Genomic DNA, 24,895 nt, shown 5'->3' on the forward strand with positions numbered 1-24,895 from the left:
TGTTCATCTTCAATGAACATATAAACCAGAAGATCGTATCAACTGGCAATACAATTAGAAGGGCCTACTACTTAGGGAAGAATAACTGTAGTGGTAGCTGCCTGCACTGTGATACATCTCTTGGTGCAGAGTGTTATATTTCTTGTTTTTCTTTCAAGTTGGAATTGGGACGGAATGACACCCTTTGAGTTGCTTAGTTATAACTAAATTATTTTTGAACAGCTCTGATAGCGTCTACGCAACTATTGTTGCTTGTATACTGTCAAATATTCATATGCTGCGGCATAAAGCACACAGCACGGTGCGGAAACGCGCTCGCAGCGAAACATTGTGCGCGGACATGCATGCAGACGCTCCGCCGGCCGATCGCTGCGACCCCGCGCGATCGCTGCATTGAGGCTTCATTCTGTTATGCTCCATTTGGTTATACAGACAGCACACTATAAGAACGTATTTCACATAGTCTGCTCTCACCGATTGCCTACCTTTCACGCAAGAAGCTGGTTCGAGGGACTCAGTCACGGCGACCGCGCGCAATGGGCGTTCACTGTACGTATTCGGTAGATAGCGCCTGTAAACCATTCTGCGCTTTCTGTTTGCCATTTTGATTGTAAGAAACTTACCTCGTTTGGATAGTACTTGCAGAAATGGCCAGGAGGGCTGCCGCGTGGTGTTTTTATTGAGCGCCGACAGTCAAACCTATGAGGAGCGCGTCGCTTTATCCCTCATACTGCACAAGCGAGGCGCTTCCGACAGATGGCGACTCCGTAAGTCCTCACCCCAAATATTGACCCCTTTTCGCGGAGCAATTTGTTCACGAGAAACGAGATGGCGCTTTCGGCAGCGCGCCATACGTTGCCTCAGCGAAAGCGCACGAATGCGAAACCATTACCGCTTCTGCTCTGTTTCTGCGCGATCAGCTGTCGGAAATGCAACAGGGTTCGATCACGCACTGTGCTCAATTCATGCTGCAAAATGTGGAGCGGTGAATTGAAAACGCGTGCAGTAGTTGGCTGCAGAAATAGTGACTGGCATATTAAGGAATGGAATGAGTATGTGCGACCAATTAAGTTCACGGACCGTTGCTACATACGGAGAGGAGAGCCTCTGTTGCCGGCCCTTCTCGATGTACGACTTTCCTTGTGGATAAAAAAATCACTTATCCGACAGCGTTGTATCGCTAACCTCCAGAGAAAAGACTTCAACCCCGGAACGCCGGCAACAGCGAGTACCGCTCGTTAAACAATGACGAAGGGAGTAGCGCCGTTTCCTGGCATAGCAAGTTTCGAACACGTTATCTACACACATCCAACTCGCACGCAAGCTTACACACACTCTATTGCCAACGTATTAAGAATATGTGAATGGGCGCACACTTGAATCAGTGCGCCAAAGCATGGGTGACCGCGACTACACCGACAGCACACGAATGTTTCGTGAGGGTCCACAGGAGTAAGCGAGTTACTAGCGATAAAACATCTTTGTTACAAGCTATTACAAAGTACAAAACAGCTACGTTCCCAGCCTTGTGTGCAGCAAAACTAAATATATTGCAACTGAGCACACCTGCGAGCGATTAGGCAGAAGATCATCAGGCAGTCACCGCATCGACGAACTTCACTGAGTCAGAAACGTGACAAACAACTGCTTCAAAGTATTTGCCAAATAAAGAACGAAGAGCAAAACACACTGATTCTGATTCAATTCATAATCTGAAAGCTTGGATAACTTGGAATACATTTTTAGCCTCATTTTTAGAACAAGCACCATAAACCATGCTGGCGCCGTTTGGGCAATGCTTAATGAGCTTCGAAAGCGCTTTTACATGTCCCCTGAAGCCGTCGCCAAAGCTTCGTGTCGACCACTCAGTCAGCGTGTGCTCTTTTGATTGAAGTTTATTCTCTCTCTCTCTTCTCTCTCTCTCTCTGCGATATCTCCGGAAACAGAGGTTTCCTAAGCCGCTCCGGCGTCATGTACACCCATTGTAAACACGTAGGCAACGGAGGCAGCTGAGGCAAGCAATGGACGCGTCACCACGTGATCAAACATGGCAGCGCCCACGGAATCGCCGCGAAAAGGGTCAATAGGAACTTTAGCGCCGCCGGCCTAGCCACGCTAGCCTCGCAGCAGGGCCCGACACTACTCTGGTGGAGGGGGGTAACGCGGCATTGTGCGTCTGCTCGACGTAAACTCGGCCTACTAAGACACAAGCTGAAACATTCTCCTCCATCCGTGAAACAATTAGCATTCAACACACTGGTAAGGTCGCGATTAGAATATGCTTGCGTCGTCTGGGACCCATTCACGAAAAAAAATATAAACAAACTGGAAAACAAACAGGCTTGCCGTCCGCTACATATATAATTGTTATGGACGTTATGACTCCCCATCTCAATTGATTAATGAAAATAATATTGCCTCCCTAGAATCCCGTAGAAAGGTAGCACGCCTAACATTGCTTTCACGCCTTTGGAAACAGGAACGACAACTTGATCATTCACCATGTCTCCAGCCGCTACCAGCTAGACCTACCAGAAATCATCACCCCGACAAGATAACCCCTATTTTCGCGCGCACAAATTGCGTTAAGTAGTCCTTTTTTCCTAGAACAATAAATGATTGGAACTCTCTGCCGGCCGATGTATTTCTGTCCAATAACATACCACATGCCATTGAAAAACTGCATTTCAAATAAACGTAGGAGCGCGTGAGTACTTTCATGCGTATCTTCGCCGCGTTAGGCCTGAAAAAAAAAAAAACTATAAACTGGTAAGAAAAAAAAAAACTTCTTACCTTTCAATTCAATCCCTTGCTTTGTATGCTTGTAGAATGTGTTTTTTAATGTATTTAATATCATCCTTCAATGTATCTCATATGCTTCAATGTATTTCATATTTCGCATGTATTCTTTTCTTTGAACGTATTCAATTTCATTTCTATATGAACGAATTCCCTCCTGCCTGGGCCACATGTTGGCCTGCAGTATTCTGTAAATAATAAAAATAATAAAAAAAGTAAAGGTCGACTGGCGCACGGGATACAGCGGGAGCTCAGCCAGCGCGGAGGGAGGAGTGGTCATGCGCTCAAGAAGACGACGACGCTCGAGCCAATGCTGCTCATCCTGGGGGACCCTAGCCCTTAACAGCTTCGCTGTAAAAATAGTACAGTACAAAATTCACGGGTTTCATCATAGATAAGATGGCAGAGCATAAGTTTAGTTTCAAGTTGAGTTACTGAAGTTTCTGGAACAATTAGAATTCTTTAGCCGAGACGACCGGGGAAGAAATTCAAAATAAATCAGAAAAAAAATTAAAGAGATAGTTCAGTAAACAATTCATTGGTTTCATTGTAGACATGGTATCAGAGCATAAGTTAAGTTGAGTTACTGGACTGTCTGAAATAGTTATAATTAATTAGAAGTCACTTATTACCACACAGCAATGCACACAACACCGCCTTGAGAATTCTACGGCTAGAATTGAAAAAATGCAATTATAAAGTGTGGGTGTGTGCAGGGGCGTAGCCAGGGGGCGTGGGGGGGGGGGGGGGCACGAAATTGTTTCGTGCTTTCAGGCACCGCCGAACCGAAACAACCACCGGTGCCGGAAATCCTTCTGTATTTTGCCTACAATGTATATTTCACGCTCGAAAAGACATTTCGGCGCGAACATTGCGAACTCGAGCTGAATTTTGTGGCAACGCCCGTGCACCTGGAGTCGCATAACGCAAGAAGCCACATCCGAGCACAAAGATTCAAGGGCTTTTCGATGATGAGCTGGCGCGTCGCAGCATCTCGCGGCGGCCGCGGAATGTACGGAGCGCATGGATTTCAATTCCGAAACTTTATGGGTATAAAGTTCATATAAACCTTTGACGCGAAAGGTGCACTGATATTTCCAAAGGCGTACTTTAGATTTGCAATTCCGGAACTTTATGGGTTTAATCTTAAAACCGTGGGCCAACATGCGCGCACTGACGCCCTCGTGTCCAAGCCGTTCCAGAAATGGATGCACACGCTCGAAATGTTCCACACACACAAAAATACTAAATATCACCGTGACTGTCAGCTGGCAACTGATCATTTTCACCAAATATTTTCAGCGAGCTCGCCCAATGTGATCGATCATCTAGGCCAGGGCAGGCAAAGTTATATAAGAGAAAACAGAAGAAAGTTAGTGGCCTATTATTGAGACAGTTATTTCTTGCGGGCCACAAGGTCTGGCTCTCCGTGGCCATAGGGACAGTGGTCCTATGGATTTAAGCAAAGCCCCCGCTGAAAATACTGATATTATTAGAGCGCTTCTTCGCATGCGAGCTGATTGTGGAGATACAGATCGGAAAAACCATTTGGAAAGTTGCCCCAATAATGCCTCGTATTTAAGCCTAGATGTAGCGATCGAAAATTACCGCAAGAATGCGACTGCTTCATTCTCAAAAATCTTTGCACAAGTAGACGAACTGGCAAAGAAAATTGGATTTAAGAGTGGAACGCGATAACGTTATCGGGACCCGTTACGTTGCACGCCTTCACTTTTTTATGTATATATATATATATATATATATATATATATATATATAATGGACGCAGCATGAAATCAGTAAGAAGAAAACTAGGCATAGGACAAGGCAAGATGTATGCTCTGAAAGATAAGCATGGTAATATCATCAGCAATTTCGATGACATAGTAAAAGCAGCAGAAGAATTCTATACTGACCTGTACAGTAGCCAAAACAGCCAAGCTTCTTCCATTCGAAATAGTGATGAACCGGATACAGAAGCTCCTTCTATAACTAGCGATGAGGTTAGAAGGGCCTTGAAAGACATGACCAGGGGAAAAGCGCCTGGAGAAGATGGAATAACAGTAGATTTATACAAAGATGGAGGAGATATCATGCTTGAAAAGCTTGCGGCCCTTTATACGCAATGCCTCATAACTTCAAGTGTACCAGAGAGCTGGAAGAACGCCAACATTATACTTATCCATAAGAAGGGAGACGTTAAAGAATTGAAGAATTACAGACCCATTAGCTTGCTTTCAGTATTGTATCAAATATTCACCAAGATAATTTCCAATAGAATCAGGACAACACTTGACTTCAGTCAACCAAGAGAACAGACTGGCTTCCGGAAGGGATATTCTACGATGGACCATATCCATGCCATCAACCAGGTAATCGAGAAATCTGCGGAGTACAATCAACCTCTCTATATGGGTTTCATAGATTATGAAAAGGCATTCGATTCAGTAGAGATATCAGCAGTCATAGAGGCATTGCGTAATCAAGGAGTGGAGGAGGCATACGTGAATATCTTGGCAAATATCTACAAGGATCCCACAGCTACCTTGGTTCTCCACAAGAAAAGTAGAAAGATACCTATCAAGAAAGTGGTCAGGCAAGGAGACACAATCTCTCCAATGCTATTCACTGCATGCTTAGAAAAGTATTCAAGCTCTTAGAATGGCAAGGATTAGGAGTGAGGATCGATGGCGAATATCTCAGCAACCTTCGGTTTGCAGATGACATTGTCCTATTGAGCAACATTGGAGAGGAATTTCAACAAATGATTGAGGACCTTCATCGAGAAAGTGCAAGAATTGGGTTGAAGATGAATATGCAGAAGACAAAGATAATGTTCAATAGCCTGGCAAGGGAACAAGAATTCAGGATCGCCAGTCAGCCTCTAGAATCTGTAAAGGAATATGTTTATCTAGGTCAATTACTCACAGGGGACCCTGATCATGAGAAAGAAATTTACAGAAGAATAAAATTAGGTTGGAGTGCATACGGCAGGCATTGCCAAATCCTGACTGGGAGCTTACCACTGTCGTTGAAAAGAAAAGTGTACAATCATTGCATTCTACCGGTGCTAACATACGGGGCAGAAACTTGGAGGTTAACAAAGAAGCTCGAGAACAAGTTAAGGACCGCACAAAGAGCGATGGAACGAAAAGTCTTAGGAGTAACGTTAAGAGACAGGAAGAGAGCGGTGTGGATCAGAGAACAAACGGGGGTAGACGATATTCTAGTTGACATTAAGCGGAAGAAATGGAGCTGGGCAGGCCATGTAATGCGTAGGATGGATAACCGGTGGACCATTAGGGTTACAGAATGGATACCAAGAGAAGGGAAGCGCAGTCGAGGACGGCAGAAAGTCAGGTGGGATGATGAGGTTAGGAAATTCGCAGGCGCAAGTTGGAAAACGCTAGCGCAAGACAGGGGTAATTGGAGATCGCAGGGAGAGGCCTTCGTCCTGCAGTGGACATAAATATAGGCTGATGATATATATATATTTTTGCTATACTGCCAGCTGCCTCTTGACAGCCTAGGCAGGAGTGTTCGCTCGAACCAATGTTAAGAGCGCAGCAATACCATCGCTCATGAGCGCAGTCACGCGTTTTCTTTTTTTTTTTTTTTTTTCTTATTTCGTAGGCTTTCTTTAAATGTAAGAAAAATGCACCACGCAGGAGGTACGTTGCCACAAAGAATGTATTGTCTCTTTCTTAACGCCCTCTACATAGTAAGAAAACGCACTTGTCCCTAAAGGGAATTGGCTTTTTTTTTCATAATTCATCTTAGTTAATTTACTAATTAAGTGGAATATAAAAATACTTCGAGGAATTCCACATGACGGCAAGCAATATGTCGTTAATTTCAAACAGCTGCGGTTTACCGCTTTTATTTTTTTATTTTTTAAAATCCTTGGCTCAAGTCACGGGAAACACCGAGCACATGAACAATCAAGCCACTGTCAAGCCCAAGAGATAGAAAGGTGAAGGAAAAACATGGTCGGCAACCATACCACACGTCCGGTTTGCTACCCTATGCAAGCGTAGCAAGGGTTGAGGGATGAAAAGAAAAAAAATATGGTTGATCCCTCTTTCATAGGAATCGGTAGAACACGAAAGTGAAACGTCTCTGCGCAGAAGCTGTTGCATGTTTATTGTACGTGAAGAATTAAGCTGCAAGTAGCCATCAACGGCGCCTTACGGTTGAGGGATTCCTCTACCATTGCCACACAAGCGAAAGCTGTCGATCGACCCGCAACCGGGAACACTGTGTCGCACGCATCGGAGCACCGCTCAAATCCGCCATGAACCACAGGCGTTCGAAAACGGTACAAGCGATACCTACCGCGTTGCAGATTTGATTGGCCGGCGCACGGTGTCCTCTGCCGAGTTGTATTATGGTCCGGCTCCGCAGTGTCTTGGGTAGCCAGTTGAGCTACGACGCGCTCAGCTTCAGGAATGCTATTAAATGCGAAGCATTTCTTGGCGAACATTTGCCGCTTTGACAGTATCTATCTCTATATCTCTATCTATATCTCTATCTCTCTATCTCTCTATCTCTATATCTCTATCTCTATATCTCTATCTATATATCTATCTATATATATCTATCTATATATATCTATCTATATCTACATATATATCTATCTATATCTATATCTATCTATATCTATCTAGCCGCCTCCGTCTTGGTGCTCTCATGGTCGTTTCGTTAACTTGGTAGGTACCGAAATTGGCAATGTATGCCAAGATAGTCATGAGCATGAGTCAGAAAAAATGAGAATGACTCAGGGAAAAATTATTAACACTAATAAATCACTGAAATGAGTTCGGACGTGGGTGCTCAGTGAAGGAAACGATGATGGTAAATATAAAAAATATAAAAAATGTAGGTAAATATAAAATATAAAAAAGGATGATGGTATATATAGAAGTTATGAGCATGACTATACATTCTATTGCGATAGCAATTATATAGACACTCCAAAGAGGATTTCTGCCGTTGGCGTCGTCGTTGCCGTCGCCGTCGCCGTGAGGTTCCGTATGACGTCAACGGCGATGAAATCGTCGCCGCGCTCCGGACGCTGTATGTGTGAGTGAAAGGGCGCTAGGGACGCGCGCTTTCAATCCGAATACTACACGTAATTGCGAAGCCCTGTCTTCCGCACAAAGTTCGATCTTGAAGTTATTATCTGTGCGTTTCTTAAAATGATCTTAAAATGAAGCTTTAGTTCTGGGTCACGTATATTGAAAATCTAGAAGGCACAGCACCTTAGCAACCGTGGTTGAACGCGATTGGCTGAAACGCCGCTGGCGACGCTCTGATGTCACGCCGTGACGATTATTGCCTTCGCGTGTATCCAACCATACGGTTAGGTTAGGGCAGGTTAGGTTAAGTTAGGTTAGGTTAGGTTAGCGCAAAAGGCGTTAGGTGGCTCGACGTGCTCTCACAGCAAAGGGCGTCGAGCGTCACCGGTGGCGTTCGTTCGTTCCAATCTCGTTCAACCGCGGTTGCTAAGGCGCTCTGCCTTCTAGATTTTTAATATACGCCTCCGGGCCAACTCCGATGCCGCCTATTAATATGCATGTAAAACGCAGAAATGCTTGTATGAGACAACCCCTGGACCAATTTGAATGAAATTTATGGCATCGCAGAGAGAAATGTAAGTTCTAGTGACTGTACAAAGCAAAGCTTTGATTTAGAACCTGAGTTTTTTTTTTTTTAATTGCCGAATATCAGCAAGAATTCTTAAAAATTGTTTTGAAGTTTACAGATCCGTGACGCTTCAACCAAAACAGATATCGCAGTTCTGTAAACTTCACCCGTTAGGGAATCTGAAGCGGACAATTTAAACAGCGGAGCTGTTTAAGCCGGCCGTAAGTCCGTGACGAGTTAACAGAAAATGTGGACCGATCCTGGCGGTAGTGCAGAAAGGGTCCAAGTGCAATGGCACACCCCTGTGAACTAGCGAAGCTGAGCCTGGCTAAGTCCACATAAGCATGGTTGGGACTATATACTTAAGCTTAGACAGACATCGATAGCCAATCAATTGCTAAACAATAATCAATAAATAATAAATTTCGGAAAATGCTGGGGATGACTTGGTATTGCTTAGCCTAGCCCAAATACGAGGTCAATACCTTGCGATAGCTAATCGATCAATAATCAATAAATTCCGGAAAATGCTGGGGATGACTTGGTGGTACTCAGCCTAGCCCAATATGTGGTCAATACTTTGCGATAGCCAATTGATAGCCAATCAATAGCTAATCGATCAATAATCAATAAATTCCGGAAAATGCTTGGGATGACTTGGTAGTGCTTAGCCTAGGCCAAAAGCCGGGACTAGCTAGGGGCCCATCAGCTCCGCAGTCTCTTTGGCATTGCGCCTCCAGTGCAAGCTACGCTAATCTTTCTATATGAATTTACAGTATGCATAAATTTACGGCTTAAAGTGCAATGTTTACGAGGGTTTCGAAAACGTCCTACTCTCAAACTAGTGTATTTCAGAGCGGTGCACAATACGTCGATTTTGCCCGCTTGAGATGTATTATTAGGTGCCGTTAACAGAATTGACATTTTTCATTGCTGAGTTAGTGTTGTAAAATCAGTAGTTTCGTTATTTGAAATTGTAAACAATTTTTCTTCATAAGAAATTGACGACCTAAATAATACATTTGCTTCGTATAAACTAACACGATTTGAACTATTTCTTTTAAGTGTATATGTCCGTTTAAGCGGCTGGCTTGACGCAGACATGCCAGTGCAAACGAGCTCACGTGGCATTAACTGGTTCGCCGTCTGTTGCCGACAATGAGTCACCGAGATCGGAACAGACAGCACACTGACAGACGGCTAATAGAAGATGTGTTCACAATGTGCAACACGTGAACACATCTTTCCATTGTGAACACAATGCGTAAAACAACGTATAAGGGGACAAAGCGCTATCTCGGTGGTACGGGAAAAGCTCCAGACAAGTGTCACGTAAATAACGTTTGACTTTTGCCTTTCCTGTCAGAGATCTCATGGACGCGGGTCCAACTGGAAAATCCTATCATGTGATATTTTATCGTGCTTCCTGTACGCTGTTGTATTTACACGGTCAACTCTTGTCACGTTCCCTCGGTAGAGAAGCAGATATGCAAAACAGCTGTTGCGATTACCTTACGCCCAGTACTTTTGGGTATCGCCGTCAACGGAGGCCAAAAAAATGGTATCGCTACGACCCTGTTTCTTTGAAGCATGCCATTGTTACTGATCTCCCGCGCCCAGTTTTGACTAAAACCTATTTGTGCTCGCTTGGAGTTAGGTACTTGGAAATACAGCGGTTTCGCATGGCTGAAATTGATTTCCTGTACAAATGTTTTGTTTTAAGTACCAACGTTATATACAGTAGCGATAAATATGGAGACTACAGATGCAGCGATTTTTAACACGAAAGTGTTTTATGCCGGGGTCCACCAAGACTTCACTGACGTATTTCTGTCACGGAAATACGTCAGCTTACAATGTACACGAACATAATACAAAGAAAGAAACCAGAAGAAAAAGTTCCACGAACATGCAAAATTTGGAAATCGAACCCACCACCTCTCGGTCCGCGACGATAGATCGCCGAGCGTTTAACCCATTGCGCCACAAACGCATTTGCAGAGAGCTACACAGACGCGCCTTATATATCTAACACTCCTCCGTGTACCCGCGCTCTTGCTCGGGGCGGTGCCGCCGCCTACGAGCAGAAAAGAGAAGTACTGCATTATGACACTAACGCGCACCGACAGTGAACGCTTCGGTGGTCTCAGCACTACGACGCCTCGATGCCAGCATTCGAAGGGACGCTGGCATCAAGAAGCACTACCAACGCCACCTAGGTGGCGTTCACCGTACTCAGCACAGCGGAGCGTGGCCTCCGCAATTAGCTCTGAAAATGTTTCTGAAGTTGATCGCGGAGGCTGCAATTACGACGCGCTGTACGCGCTGATTTGACTCGGTGACGATTCAGTTACGTGCTTTGTCTTGCGCGTTGTATTAGTGTGTCAGTTACGTGCTTCGTCTTTCGCGTTGTGCTAGCGTGTGCAGCGTAGTGCAGCTTCCATATGCACGACGGTTGCTCATGGTCATCGACGTTGGTAGTCGTGATGGAGGAGACGTGCCACCAGGCGTCAGCGTGGGTGCATCAACGCCTAAGGGCGCTTTAGCCACAAAACACCAATAGACATTATATATCAATGTGCAATAAACATTACACTACTTCTGTGAAGACACGTTTCACTTTCGTGTTCTATACCGATTCCTATATAAGAGGGATGAACCACATTTTTTTTTACTTCGCAGCCTTGGCACGCAGGCTGAAATGAAGTGGTACAACTTACGTGCGCCTGTTCAATTAATGTAATGTTGACGGCGAAGAAATCGGCAAATCTTGTAGTGGCCTTTCTAGTTTGTTTTTTTTTTTTCTAGACATACAACACATTGAAAAGTCCTTAGTTTTGTTGCTTAAGACTTTTCACGGTGATGTATATATAGAGAGAAAAAAAAACTTTTGCCAAAGTATAAGTTGGCTGCCCTGCAAGGTACTCTTCCAACAAACGAAAGAAATGTCCTCAAACTACAATTCGGCTTATCAGCACGTTGAAATAGGGGAGCAGGAATTCCACATGTTGTGGTGCATATGGCGTGCAATGGAGGAACTTCAGAAAAGGATGGATGTTACCCTCCAAGGACACGCAGCAACAACAAAATGCACACGCTGTTTAAAATAGCGGTGCCCACCAGAAGCAGAACACGGTCGTTGGCACTGTAATCACCACTGGTTATGACTGACTAATTGCGACCAATTATTTCGGCGAATGGCTGTCGGTTATAACATTGTTGCGCCTCCTATAGTGGGCGACCAATATCGCTCGGAACGTGGAAACGCTGCGAGAGGAAGTTTGGAGTTCCACAAGCGCATGCAATACTCGCACTCGGTCACGATAGGCTCGCGGCACACTTGTTCGCGGACGGATGAGTCAGTCGCGTTACGACGAGGAAAAAAAAGACAAAAGCATAAAACCGGACGCCGCGCAAACACGCATCTCCCTACACACCTACACTGCACCCTCAGTGGACGTGTGCATAATTTGCGCGCACCCCTGCGCACATCGGCACGTAAAACCGCTGATCGCAATGCCCGCTGCGACGACTATAAAGCGCTTTCCGTTTTGCCTGCGCCTGCAGATGTAGCTCGATGTCGTCGAAGCGCGAGAGAATTGGGCGTCAGCCGTTTCGTAGCTGTCGTTCAAAAAGCAACTAATACATAAAAAAAGATGACCGCTACTCGAGTTTCATTATTCCAACGGATACTCGTTACAGGGCACGTCGAAATACAAATCGATAGCTGCGTCTCTTCGCCATCCCTCGCTAGCTGTTCGTATCGCACGACGCTGCACAGAAAATGATTCAGCGAAGCCACCTCACTTTCTTGAAATTAAATTCTCGGGCTTTACGTGCCAAAACCACGATTCCATTATGAGGCACGTCGTAGTGAAGGACTGCGGATTAATTTTGACCACCTGGAGTTCTTTAACGTTTAATCCCGGCCGCGGCGGCCGGGATTCGATCCCGCGCCCTCGGGCTTAGTAGCGAAATGCCAAAGCCACTAAGCCACCACGGCGGATACCTAACTTTATTACCTCCGAGCAATGCTAAATTCCGCGAAAACCACGCAGCCCTGCCGGAAGCTAAAGACTGCTTAAACCTTACGAAACTAGTCTAGCTAGTCCATATAGAGGACGTACAGACATTTATCTGTGAAATGTACAAAAGAAAGAGACTCGTAAACGTGTAGTCTGCAATTCGCCGTTGTGTATGATTGTGTATACGTGGTATACGTATGCTATATGTTCGATCAGCAGTATGAAAGGGAACACCAAAATTTCTGTAAACGTCCGTAGGGGCTAAACGCGCGTGCCCTTCATAAAATTGTTCAATGGGACTAAATGATCAACAGGAAAACTGACTGTGTTTCTACTTGTAATTTCGTTCGATATTTGATTACAATTTTGCTAAATATTGTATACCAGCCAAAACTTTTTCAGCTGTACTACTCCCGGTTGTAATTCCCACCCTGCTAAAATCCCTCAATGGGATGGCAGTATACATACGTAAAATAAAAAAATATATGTTATAGTTTATACACAACTCTGAAGAATAAGCTTTTTTCCGACATTAGATATCCCAGTAGATGCAGCATAAATAATAGGGACCTCATTGCATTTATCCTGGAGTTACAGGGTCGTAAATTGACGCTTCAGCCTATATATTTCTATTTTATAAATTTTCGGTAGCTTTCGTAAATAAACTGTGGCAGAAACCATCGAAAATTATTGTCAAACTCAGCGATAGCTTTCTTTTGTGACCTGCTTATCTTTATGCCATCCGTGAATCGCGAAACCCTATGGGCACATCAGCAGACTCGCGAAGTGCCAATCTCACTGCCAACCACGGCGCCGGATGATACCAGAACATTGCACATCTTTCTGTAAACCCAGCACTATAGTTGACACTCAGTAGCAACCCCAAGTATCCCTAGTGTCCTGGCTGCAAGCTCGTTGCAACCTCGGCGATACTGATTTAATATATTTAACGCTACATACCGTTTGTGTCACCTTGGCCCATCGATTACGGAGGAAATGGCCTATAATGGCCTAGAATGGGCGCATACCAAGTTCACGTACGCAGTGCCGGCGTTGTTGGGGCATGTACCCAGTGAGCCAGTTGTCTACTAGGCCAGACAGCAGCAAGTCTATTCGTGCACATACCCACGTCTGCTCGGCAAGAAAGCACACACCTATAGCAGCCCAAGTTGACTATCTTCCCGTAAACGACCGCGACACCAAGAAACCGCAATGTGGCGAAAGAGCAAAAGACAGCTTTAAAAAAATGTAGGCCCGATTAAAAGAAGAAATCTGCTGCCTGCAATCGGTATATTTAACTTTTCTCCTTTTAACTGCGACAAACCTCATTAAATTCGACGAAGCGGATGCCGGGCTAAACGATGTTTCGCTTTACCATGTATTGAGATAGGAGTTCTCGATCAAGGTTTCGCTTAATGGGGAAGAGTGCGTGATAGAGACAGTGGGGTCGATGAGATGGCAGCCGCCTCGCGTCATGGGACGGTACATGGAAACTGACAGTGCGCAGCTGCGCCCCCGTTCGACTACCGCCGATAAGCGGCTGCCCAGGTATATGAGCGCGTGCGGGCCTCTGCCGACAGGTATATTCGCTTTGTTGCAGTCGGGCGCGGCACGCTAAAAACGACGGATTCAAGATGCGTCACTACGCGAGTGCATTCCTGCCGCACCTGCTTCTAGTACTATCGGCTGCGTGCGCAGCGCAGAAGCCCCTTACTCTAGAAGAATGCAAAGGTAAAGGTAAGTTCGCTTCGTTTCACTCGCTTCGCTTACAAATGCTCACGCCACGCCTATGAAATTCCTCGGATCACTATATATGCCACATCTTTTTTAATCTCAGATATAAATTAAAAAAAAGAGACGAGTGACTGCAGCGCTTTTCATGTTGGTTTCTTGAAGAGATTAAAATACATGCCCCATAAATCGCATTGACCAAGCAAATAATTTATCACTAATTAACTTTTTTTATTCCATAGGGCACACGTTGAAATTACGAAACTGGGCCCGAATGCAGCAAGCTTTCCGTTCATGAGCGCTCTTTGCGATTGGCCGATCACTTTCACTAATTTTATGTCCAGCATCACGATTCAATTGGCTGCGAATTTCTTTTATACAAGCAATTCTAGCGTAAGAGCTTTTTGTGAATACGTGCCTTAAGGACTAGCAGTAGTGAAGTTACGTCCGCTTAGCAGATATCCTACGACTAGCACAAATTTCTGAAGTGTCCGATGTCAAAAATATGCTACGTAATATGTTAGTGTTTCAGTCGAGTTTCCCGAAATCCACGGTACTGAAGCGTCTTCTACGACACAACGGTTCTCATCCAATTAGAGTAATTTTCACGAACTCTGACGGCAAGAATATGCTTTAACAATTCCCGTAGAGTTCCACAGGCGCATCTGATTCTATATATTTGACGTAGTTGCTTCAGAGTTAATTTTGAAAGGGATAGAAGGCAACGTGCACTACAAGGCACAAGGAGTCTCGCGAGGACACAGTTTACTAGAGGGGTAGATAAGCCGAGTTCATTAATATTCAGCTCGGTTGCAGCTCAAGAGATGACGCAAACGCAAGAAGAGAAGCATACAGGACAAGCGCTGCTGTTTAATATTAAATTGTAGACATACGAGAGCATAGGCTACGTTTGAGCAGGCTATCACGAAACACATCCAAGAAATCAAGGCTCACATAACGCGCGCACACACACGAAAGAGACAGACATACTAAGCTTTAATTATGTAAATGAAAACAAACTCAAAAATAAAGCTAAGTCAAGCGTGCCGTGTGTACACACGATAATATATGATCATAACACTAAAATAAAAACAACTTCATCTTGTTCCACCATAAGTACCACTAAAGTGGAACATATCTGCAAAAATGTTCCACTTCCTAAATGGAACCTGCGTGGAAGGAACGTCATTGAGAGTCGGTGCTTCCTTCGGTAAAACGTCTCGCCACTGCTCTTAATCACACATTACTCTTAATCTGCACATTACTCTTAATCATTGGTCCCGCTTACTTAATTATATTTACGTGGAACATCTTAATCTCGTTTCACTTAGTAAGTGAAACATTTATGCAAATACATTGTACTGCTTAATGGCACTTATGCGGAACGGAATTAAGAGCATTATTAAACGCGCATACGTGAAAGTCGCGTAGAAGTAAACCAGACGCATACGGTCTGTGCAAGTATAGAGTTTGTAACGAAATGACCAAACCAAATCAAATTAGTTAGCTTGCTGTTCCCAAATAAATCCTGCGGGGCCGTCAAAGCGCATCTCCAGTTAGCGGGGCATGACCATTTACCAATATAACGTTGGTTACCAAAAGCACGTCCGTCCGATCTCTCCCATCTCTCGCGTAAGTGGGCTTACCGTTCATGTTGTGGACGGTCCCCGAGGCAGCGCTGCACAGAAGTCTGGGAGGCCGCGGTATACGGAGAGATTGTCTTGTGGGTTTACGCCCGGTTTCGAGCTGCAAGCAAAGTGAATAGAACTGTCGACTAGAGGCGGACGGGACGGGTCGTCGACCATCAGCGGCTCAATGCAGGATGGTTACAACATCCCGTTAATAGTGGCACAATTATAAAAAAAAGCCCCCCTTCATCCCTGCCCCGAAAAAAAAAACGCAATGAGACGAGCTAATGAAACAAAGGGAAACAAACGAAAATATTGACGCATGGCACTTCTTTATCTTTTTCAAATGACCGCTTTTCCTAGGCTAACCAATGTTAAACGTTATGGTTACGGCGCGAGACGCGCCGGCGTGTATCAGAGCATTCTCGATTGTTGTAGCCGATTCTATCTGTTGTCTGTGTTGTCGCTGAACTTTTGTAATTAGAATGCTTGCGCGACGCGAATAGAACTTCTACAACTAGTGCGAGCACCAGTGACCACGCCGGAACGTTCGGTGAGCCAAGTACTAGGTATAAATAGCCGACGCGTCTGACACTCAGTTCAGGTTTCGGCGATCGCCGACTGTGCTCGCCGCTAATGTTGTGTTTTGAGCGTGACCTGCTTTTCTGAGCACAAAATAAAGAGTTAATTTCCTGATTCACAGTTTTTGCTATTGTGTTCTTCGCCGTCGCCACAACGAAACAATATTAAGTAGACCTATACATTGAATGCGCATGCTTTTGTGATAACGAATTCGCCATTTGTAGCGAGAAGAGCACACTTGTAAGCGAAAAAAATAAATGAAAATCTGAGTGGCGCCACCTATGTTGGCCCATGGTACCTCTCATATGACGTCAGCACTAGCTCAAAGAGTGGCAGATGGGGCGGTCACGTGAGGATAGCGTTAACTCGACCCTATTGGCTTAGGTGATTCAAATTAGGGAGCAGCAGCGGGGCCTTCGGTAGAAATTTGCTGTTAAATTGAAATAAATTAAATTCCGGGGTTTCACCTGCCACAACTACAATCTGATTACGAGGCAGGGGAACTCTGGATTAATTTCGACCACCTGGCGCTCTTTCACGTGCGCCAAATGCAAGGTACCTAGACATTTATCCATTTCGCCCTTGTCAACATGCGGCCACCGCGGCCGGGATTTGAACCCCGACCTCGTGCTCAGTAGCGCGACGCCAAAGCCACTAGGAAACCACGCCGGTGCGTGGGCAACTCGGTGTGCAACAGTCGCATAATGGCACACAGAAAACGACGACAGACTTCTAGACGAATACTTCATCCATCTAACCCGACTTAAAATTTTCTTTCAGTGCCTCTAAGTTTTATGCGCGAATGCAGCAATCTGGGCCGCACTAACGCGACTATTTTATTCTGATTGTTTTCATTCTTTCGCTTCCTGAGTGGTCCAAGCAGCGCTCCGCGTTTTTTATCACCCCGATCAACCGATTGTGAGCGGCGGATGACATGACAGGAATAGAACAGAGCGAAAGGAATCCTTAGACTATAGTCGCGCTCGCTATATGACGCTTGCCGTAGCAGGGGGTAGGGGGGGTATCTGAATTAAAAACATGTGACGTTTCGTTCACAAAATCTCGGCAAACAAATGATTTCGCATTGCGTTGCCGTCGGAATGCGCCCGCTGAAGCGCGCAAGCAAACCGGCGACCTTGTCCGCAGTAACAGAACGCCAGCCACTCAGCCAACGCAGCATGGACTGAAAGTCTTTAGTCCGTCGCTACTTGGACCTTGCGTTCCGTTATACGTATTTTTTTCTCGAATATAGCAAAGCTGGAATTGACAAGGAGTTACTGATGCCATGTTTACTTATTCGCCAGCCGCCATCCACCTGACCAAATTTATCTCGGAGGAAGGCCGGTTTAGCTTCAGGGCAAGTCCTGGCGAAATGCTTGTTAAACGAAGAAATCCTCTCGTTAACTAAACGCTGAACTTATATCCTCCTGACTTCCGGGTTGTATTTAGTTTCACAGTTTTTCCTGAAACTTTCAAGATATGATGTGTAGACAACAAAGATAAAAAGTGACGCTTATTATTTCAGTAATGTCCATGGTTTTAGTATGGCATGATGTCCAATATATTGAACACTGGAACTCTATCAGGTAAATTGTGAAGTAGTGGGCTTGCAGCAACGCAAGCTAATTTACAGAAGAAAATTGCTACCAATTCTGGAAAAAACATTTATGATCAACATTTTACAAATATCAAATAAAATACGAAGTGGGTCCTAATTTCTGGCCCTAAAGGGGCGCAGAAAAGCTCGGATCAGCGATAGCGTCATCGTCGCTGTCCGACAAGTCGAGGTCTGACGTGCTGCCCTGGAGTATCTGCTCCGCCGTGTCATCCGACACGCGAGGTCTGTCCCCTGAACAAAACAAAGAGGCACTTTATCCATGCACGCCATAAGAGAAAATTTGGTACAGTGGCCTTGGTAAACTCTGCGGTAATTACTCAACGTGAAAGCTGGGGAAGTCCGAAGCAGTGATTCGCCGGTGTTTTCCTTGTGCTTATCTTGTTTTATCCTGTGTTTATCTTGTGTTTAGCAATCCATCATACGTTTTGACACCTGTGCTAAGGCACAACTGGTGGGAAACCGCCACGCACATGGAGGCAAAGCGACACGCACGTGGAGCCATGGAGCCAAAGCCTTTGCTGCGCGTGGCCACGACGACATGCGATCAAATTACAAGATTTTAATGACTTTCACAAGTTTCTGCTAATTAATGCGCTTAATGATTGATTATTCTAAAACTTGTTAGTTTATTTTGAAACGGTTTTGATTAATTCTGCACTTGTTTTTACTGTTTTCTTCGCGTGACCACGACATGACACGCCGGCAGCCCGGGCTCCTCGCGTGCTTCGCACTTAAAAGACCAGCAAGCACTAAGAAACGTCGCGTGACACCAAAATTAACAAGCGTTCAACGCACTGCACGTGGCGTCCGTACATTCGCAATGACGGTTTTGAGTGCCAGTGTCCAATGTGTTGGACATGCAACATCAAATCACTAGCAGAGAAAAGGAAGCGCACGCGCAACTAAAATTTTTCATTCAGCATACTCCCTGTATCATTACCTTTCCAGTTGATCGTAACTAACACAGTAAAATGGTCAAATAATACCATGAACAACATTTACTTCTCCGGCGGTCGCCGTAGAAGGCCGCTCCGCTGAACGCCGCCACGTCGTCTCCTTTATTTCCGGATAGCGTATATGGATACGCATAGCGCAACTTCGACAAAACTTCATAGATGGCACTAGTAGGTGTTCAAAATATTGGACAAATGGTATTTACGCGGGAAAATACGCTGAGGATGGCATAGTGATGGAGTATTTGATGTCCAATATATTGGACAAATCTCCACAGCTGAAACTCAGGAGGATATGAATAAAATTTGTTGTCCTTAAAACAATAAAATGAAGCTATTTGCTGTTCGGAGCTGTTTTACAGGTAGAGCCAAGTATGTGGTGAGAAATACCTAATATTGCCAAGATTTATTCAGTATTAAACGTTTACGTTGCGTGAATTAAATGTGAATGCGTTCCTTTACTTGCCCTTGAATGAAATGAGCGAAAACAAACAAACAAACCCGGCTAAATGCCTGGTGCACTAAATTACTTGGTGAAGAGCGTTTATGCAAGTTCTTTCAAGTGCGTCTACTCTCTTGCGCAGAACCGAGCCCCGCTTTCAAGAATGTCACCATTTCGCCTTGCGACAAAGATCCTTGCGTGATCAAGAGAGGCGAGAAATACAACGTCAGCTTCTCCTTCGAAGCGAGTGAGTATCGTTTCACATACGGAATGACAAAGACGTGATGGTATCGACAGAATGTTGCGATAAAGGGACACTAAAGCAAAACACTAACTCAATTTATAAGGATAAAACGCTCTTTGAAACGTTATATCGTGGTTAATTTCGAAATAATAGGCTGATTATTAGAAGAGAAAAGGAAGGTCAATGTTTCAGATTTTGAATTTTGGGGAAGCTTGTGTTTGTTAATGTCGAAAACAGCGCTCACAAAACACGCACCTAACTCAAAAAGGCAGGGGCAATACGCACTGCTTGCTGACATGATCCCACCGCAGTTTGAAAAAAAAAAAGAAAAAAACATGAGACAAAGTAAATTCGGCCGTTGTTAGTATTCGTTCACGTTTGATGAAATTCGAACTCGTACAAGGAAACAAAGTGTGATTCACCCGAAAATTCCACTCCGTAACGAAAGGAATCAATACGTAGGTCACTGCTCGCAGCTTCAGTGCTTGGTCACGCTTGAGCAACTACGGGGATGTCTCCTTTCTTCTTTTTTTATTTCTTTCTTATATATGTGTACATATTTTTGTCTCTCAAAACTATGTGCAACTTGTTTCAATGTACAAGTGTTTCCTGCACAACGGCTTGTTATTATGCTCCCTTTCTGACCCAGACGACGCACCGACAGAACCACTGAACTGCACTGAAACTCAACAACATTACAGAGATAGCAGGATACACTTTCCCGCCACCACACTATTCTCTTAACCGAGATGTCGTCGCGTGGCGACAGCTACAAACTAATTCATTGCCCTGTCTTTGTATCTTCACCTCTTCCACACCACACAATTTCCGTCATAGTGTCCCAGCTGTGGAGCAAAGCCCACAGTATATCACTGCACCTGGTAATACGCACACTCTCCCTTATTCCTTCACCTTCCTCCTGGGAGTCTGCGCTGACCAGTTTGGACCCGCAAGGGCAGCGACGGCTCATCTAGCCGGCACGCGGAGTGGTTTGAGCCAATGGGCCCCTACACTAAGGGCTCCACCCTACGAGGAAGTCGCCCCATCTCATTAGGAATAATTGCTCTCTCTCTCTCTGATTCATTTCAGGAATTGTTAGTTGATTTGTGATCTTTTCAATTAAGACACCCGAGTTCTGCATACTCTGCTTATTTTGGCCATTGTATTATCGCGCACCCTGTTTGCCAATGTTCGGGGGTGCAGACCCTGTCAAGCTTCATAGATGGCTTTTCACCTGTACCCACCAAGTGTCATTGATGCCGAAATTGATTGATTGATTGATTGATTGATTGATTGATTGCTTCTGATGTTAGTCTAATTCCATACTAACGTAATGCTACGCGCGGACATGCAGCTAGCGACGCAGACTTCATGTTGTTGACCACGGTGGACCATCAGCACACCGACACGACCAATATCCAGTCTGCGCGCTCGATAAGCTGCCACTTCGTCGACCTGCCCTGCAACGTGACCAAGGGGGAGGTCTACCGAGGATCGGCGACACTCGTACTGTACGGTTTACACATGCCCGTAAGTGAATGCTCACACTCGCACTGTTAGAAAGCCTTGGCTCACACTGGTTACGGGCGAGGTCAAGCACCCAGGAACTTAATTTTCTCGTCTGTAAAGGGTCAGTCATCAACCCCAGAAATCTACGTCTGCTCTAATGACTTTCCTAAAATCAACGGATCTGAGAAGATACTTATAGACACTCTGTGTTTAGTAGTGCGCACATAAACTATCTCATTTTGCCTTTACCTACTTTCAATGCCTTATGCTCTCTCCCCCGTGCAGGGCAGCCAAACGTCTGGTTAACCTCTCGGCCTTCACTTATTTCTCTCTCTCACTTTTCTCGGGAGGTCCTCTCTAAATGCACGAAAACGGAGAAATCTTTTCGCTGAGCCTCAACTGAACAAGTTATGACGTGGGTGTGTTTTTGTGTGCTTAAAAACTTCATTAAGTCATGGCGTGTGACATCCCAGCACAGGCTGTAATAGACACCGTGAAGGGATACGGACGTATTTAGGCCAACTGGAGCTTCTTTGACGTGTACCTAAATATACCACAATGGCGAGAGTTCTATGAGCATTATTAGGATGCTTTTGTCCCGGAGATATTTAAATGGATGGAAACATAATCTTGTACAGCATCAACTAAGCTGAAGTTTTAATGTTGTTTATTGTGATATCTGTTTTGTGTAGTAAGTTGCTGCAGATATGTAAATTGTGTTCCAATCTTTCTTTACGAATTTTTCACATTTCTTGTAGTACATTTCAGGTTCAGATCAGTTCAGATCTGTTCCGATGTCAGATCGGTTCCGCTGTTCTCCAGAAGGAGATCGTTTCTGCTTTTCCCATGCATATAAATACGGTTCATTCCTAGCTAAAGATGGAATTTAAGATTGGAAATCAGCCAATCGCTTTGATTGCCCTACTCAAACGCCACGCGAAATACAAGGATTTTTTTTACAGCATCTAGACCAATTTGAACTTGCTGTACCTAAGTGATACTTAAATTATCCTTTAATCAGAACTTTTGGGGGCCTCATGGTTTGTACAATATTAGCGAAAAAAATAAATCCCTAAGCCTAGAACTTGATAATTACTCATCACAAACAAATCGTGATTTCACACACTTTATGAATAATCACTAAAGCGCACAACTATAGCAGTTTGATATCACGTGGAATCTTCACACTGTGTGTAAACTGTCGAGGTAATGAAACTCGTACTGACAAATTAGTACATTTTTGTGGGCTGAGTTTGTCCGCTTGGGACGTTCTAAGCGATGCAGTTCACCCTGCTGAGAAATCTCTTCTGTGTTGAGTTGAGCGGGGTGAGCGATAGGTTGCGGGTCCATTTTCAGACCACATTCCAGTGGCGATAGAATGCAAATACAATTGTGCAGCACAGTTTGAATGAACGAAAAAAAGAGGGGGAAAAGCTCTCTAGGTGGTTAATAATCTGGAGCCTTCCATGCGGCGTCCCGCATTGGCAACTTTTAGACTTAAGCAGCGCAATTTGAATTTTAAAACACGTAGCATAAGTTTCATTTCTTCGACTTTGGGCACTTTTTGCAATGAATCAAAGGTTTACGAAGGAAATTAGAAAAAACTTTGGTAATGAGCTGAAACTGTCCGTCCGGATGACTTTCTAAATATTGTTCAAGCTATATTTCCGAGGAGCAAACGGGGTTTTGCGGGCGATTGACTGTGCTCATGTACTGTGCTTGCGATTTTCAGACTTCTGTTTGCAGTAACTCAGAAAACACCTTTTAAGGCACAAGATAATTCTTTCTGATGAACATGCAAGTTACATTTCTTCTCTTTTGGGCTTCACTTACAAAATAGCAATGTTTCAATTTTTTTCATTGAGTTACGTCCCCAAATGTGGCGTCCGCGTTCTAACTCTATAAATACTTCAGGCAAGGAATCGAAATCGGCTACTTCACGTTCAATTTACTTAAAACAACACCTAGACACCTGAGAAGTTTACCTGACGGAAATCATTACGGCCAAAATTAGCGAAATGGAAGAACTCAATATGAACACATGGTGGCGTCGCCAAGAAACACGGATAACATGTCCATGTTCCAAATCTGTCTCGCACACTTTTGCGCATAACAAGGCATGATGGCAAGAAAACGGAGAAAAAGTGTTTAACAGTGTGGCAGGGCAAGGGATGTCCCGTTGTGACCAACGTTTCAACGTGGTCACTCACGGTTCAACTGACGTGGACTGACGAAGACAGGCTACAAAGACACCCCTCGTTCAACAACTGTTGAACACTTTGCGAGTGTCAGTGAGCTTTGTAAAATAAGAGGAATCGGTTGTTCTGTGCAGCACGTTTTAAACAGCTGTTGGCTGTTTTTCTTTGGTAATGAACATTCTAGGGACTTGTGTTGGCGTGTACAAATGCGTTTGCCGCACCCTAAATAAGTTACGGCATTCAATTCTATATTAAAGCTTGAGGTTCCTCTCTTGAATAAACCTCGCCGTGATGTCTCATTTCTTTTATAAACAGGGGAACATGACCTACGAGCTTGACGTCGCCAGTGACCAAGAAACGTTCGCATGCGGAGTCGCCACGCTGACCGTCGAATGAACGGTTTCATTGAAGACGAGTCACGTGACATCGAGAAGAAACGCGCGGACTCAGCTTACCATGGTTGCATGAGCAGACTGCTGCCAAGCCGCTTTCGCCGTACGACATGCAGCGAACTTGTAGCTTATTTCTTCACTCAGTATTTGTCTGTGCCATTGACCTGGAATCAACATGCACTTTTAATACTGCGTCCTCCTTAACGTTTGTTCTCGATATAGCTACCCGTATTTGTCGAAATGTACACCACTAAATCGTTGCTATGCAGCGTGCCCCTCAACATGTGCTGAATAAGTTTGCTGGCATGACAATGCTGAAGCGAATAAAGGTGGCAGCATGATTGGATTTGCATGGTATTTTTTTTTTATACCAAGGGATTATTGGGAAAGTGGCAAGCAAAGCTACAGGGTTTTGTTGGCTGTTATCCACTGCACGCGAAGTGCGGTTGCTTATTTTCTTAATGCCTTTTTTAATAATTTCTATGCTGCCTGCTTTTAAGTTCATGTGCCTTATAAGCTATTGTCCTACCGATAGGAGGTCCCCCATGACAGTTTTACTGTGGGATGTACTCCTGGAGCACTTGAACACGGCCACACTTTTGTATCTTTATGCTGTTACAATAAACTTCAAACGCCAACATATTTCCGAGAGGATTCTGAAAACTCAAAGCAGTTGCAACAGAGAACATACACATGAAGTCGTTATCTCCTTCGTTTCTCCAACACCTTGGGAAGTCACTGCCACACTGAACAGTCATGAGTGTGATGCGTGCGTTGCACCCGATGAGAATCTTCAGCGCTCGCCAATTTTAAAACGGAAATTTAGCTCACCCATTCCTATATTCCAATTCATTCTAAAAGCACAAGCTGATTATGTAATCACTACACCGACTTGAGTGAAATTTGTTGCATCTATAAAGAAGAAATTATGAGCATCGAGAGCTCACTGTTATATCCAGCTTCGCGGTACTTCGACGCTTCCCCAGACTAAGAAAGTGGGCGAATTTGTTCCTTTTGAAGAAAAGTGGACACTCGTCGACGGTAAGCGCAAGGTTGCCGTACCTATTCCGAGACAAGCACTTAAGCCGAGAGTTTTATTTTAACGTTAGCGGAATAATTTTATCACCT

At 44.5% G+C, this 24,895-nt stretch overlaps 2 protein-coding genes across 5 annotated transcripts in view; one reads left to right on the forward strand and one right to left on the reverse strand.

Annotated features, from left to right (window-relative positions):
- LOC119432827 (uncharacterized) overlaps nt 1-24,895 on the reverse strand; it is a 129,270-nt gene that overhangs the window by 100,542 nt on the left and 3,833 nt on the right. For 2 of the 3 annotated variants that reach the window (XR_007464467.1, XM_049659227.1), the window contains exon 2: nt 15,848-15,947. The exons of the other annotated variant lie outside the window; for it this stretch is intronic. The gene's annotated coding sequence lies outside the window, so the exon portion shown is untranslated. The remainder of the gene's footprint in view (nt 1-15,847; nt 15,948-24,895) is intronic. 3 annotated transcript variants of the gene reach the window in all.
- LOC119434066 (mite group 2 allergen Lep d 2-like) lies at nt 14,040-24,409 on the forward strand. Of its 2 annotated transcripts, none has more exons than XM_037701388.2 (4): nt 14,040-14,201; nt 19,567-19,671; nt 21,023-21,198; nt 23,691-24,409. In XM_037701388.2, the coding sequence occupies exons 1-4, from the start codon at nt 14,105-14,107 to the stop codon at nt 23,769-23,771; spliced, it is 459 nt and encodes a 152-aa protein (XP_037557316.1). In that variant the 5' UTR covers nt 14,040-14,104; the 3' UTR covers nt 23,772-24,409. The 2 variants fall into 2 exon arrangements, with proteins under 2 accessions (XP_037557316.1, XP_037557315.1); XM_037701387.2 differs by having other exon boundaries at nt 14,043-14,207.

The sequence above is a fragment of the Dermacentor silvarum genome, chromosome 11, assembly GCF_013339745.2.
Source record: "Dermacentor silvarum isolate Dsil-2018 chromosome 11, BIME_Dsil_1.4, whole genome shotgun sequence".
Taxonomy (NCBI): Eukaryota; Metazoa; Arthropoda; class Arachnida; order Ixodida; family Ixodidae; genus Dermacentor; species Dermacentor silvarum.